The sequence below is a fragment of the Hippocampus comes genome, unplaced genomic scaffold (assembly GCF_001891065.2).
Source record: "Hippocampus comes isolate QL1 unplaced genomic scaffold, H_comes_QL1_v1.1 C16975430, whole genome shotgun sequence".
NCBI classification, from domain to species: Eukaryota; Metazoa; Chordata; class Actinopteri; order Syngnathiformes; family Syngnathidae; genus Hippocampus; species Hippocampus comes.
Genome location: NW_017841543.1, coordinates 1 through 1,494, shown reverse-complemented (window position 1 = coordinate 1,494; position 1,494 = coordinate 1). Strand labels below are relative to the sequence as shown.

The following is a 1,494-nucleotide window of genomic DNA, read 5'->3' as shown; positions in this document are numbered from 1 at the left end:
TGTTTTAATGCAGTGTTAATATGGTGCTCAGCATCGCGTTTGGTGTCAGCTGCGTTGCTGCAGGGAGTTGTCAACCTGCGTGCGCGTTACATAACTGACTCAGCCCATGTAAGCGACCTAAAAAAAGGCAAAGGGCTTAAGCCGCCTTGCTCGCTGGTCTGCATGTACACACAGACACGCACGTACGCGCACACACGCAAGCACACGCGCACACACAGTGGCAGTCAGAGTGTAAATGCTGCTGCTTGCAGCTGTCACATGAATGCAGAATCCACGCTGTGGAGAGAAAAATCAACATAATTGTTGTTGAATTCAGCTCAACAAGCATCTAGAGCAGGGCTGAGCCAACTTTTGTACTCAAGGGCCACATTTGATTTTTAAAAGAGGCAGATGGGCCATTTGTGAAGTTGAAATGTCAACCAATTATTCACATTCTTTCCAATCAAAAAATAATTGCTTCAAATCGTGTTTTTTTTAATAATCTAAAACGTAGTTCGAATAAACACAATTAAAAGATTTTTTAATTTAAAAAGTATTTCGTCATCATTAATTTAGCTTAGCTACAAATAAACTAGCTTTTAATTTAAAAAAAAAATTTCTACATTTATTTGAAACCAAATTTAAGGACGTTTCATTCATCTTCCTTTCATGTTAGCTTTGCAGTTAGCAATGGCTTCTCCGTCTTCTCATGTTCTTGCTTCTCTCTCGATGTGTCACATGATTCGCTACTCCTCGTCCTCCTTTAGCAATAGCGATATTTGTCAGAAAGAAGTGTTGCTTATGCGCTGCCATGGAGTTGAGGTAACTTTGAGGACTGGCTCCTCACTATAACTAGCCACACTAGCTCGCTATTTTTTGTTTTAACCGTACTCTAATTGTGTGTCAGTGTCACCTGGCTTGGGGTCCCTGAGCTGTCACTTGGGCTGAGCACGACTCCCTGAGAGGCGGATCCAAGCGACTGTTCGGATGTTGAGTCGGCGGGGGAGGGCGGCGAGGCGGCACGTGAGTGGAGACTGTCTGTATCATCTTCATCATGTCCCTCCCGTTCCTCGGGCGTGTCTCCATCCACTTCCTCTTCTTCGTCTTCCTCCTCTTCCTCCTCCTGCACCACCATCACAGGTCGGGGCGGCTCCCGGGTGCCCCGGTGGCACAAAACCAGTTCCACCAGGTCCTCCTTTTCCCTGCAGGTGTCGGTGGGGATGTTGCGTAGCAGCAGGTACTGCCGCAGGTCCTTGACACGCAGCTGCATGAGGCGTGGCCTCTGGAAGGCGGTGCCCCGCAATAAGTGGCAGGTGGCGCAGCAGCGCAAGTTCTCCTGCAGCACGGAGCACAGCGCGCAGAAGCTCTTCTTGCAGTCGCAGCACACGTGCTATCGAGGAGAGGACACAGTTAGTCACCGTGTGAGGTAATTGGATGCGATTTAATGCTGTAATTAGTGGCGTACATGTAAGTGGTGATTGACGTGGGTGTCAATAAATGAGAGTGCAGCTCCCT

General features: G+C 48.0%; 1 protein-coding gene across 1 annotated transcript; it reads right to left on the bottom strand.

The window, feature by feature from the left end:
* Positions 1-590: 590 nt before the first annotated feature.
* Positions 591-1,369, bottom strand: LOC109509628 (E3 ubiquitin-protein ligase rififylin-like; the record flags this gene model as incomplete). The annotated part of the gene is made up of 1 exon (XM_019859458.1): positions 591-1,369. A coding segment is annotated over one exon (498 nt), but the record flags the coding sequence as incomplete, so codon positions are not given.
* Between the last annotated feature and the right edge of the window lie 125 nt (positions 1,370-1,494).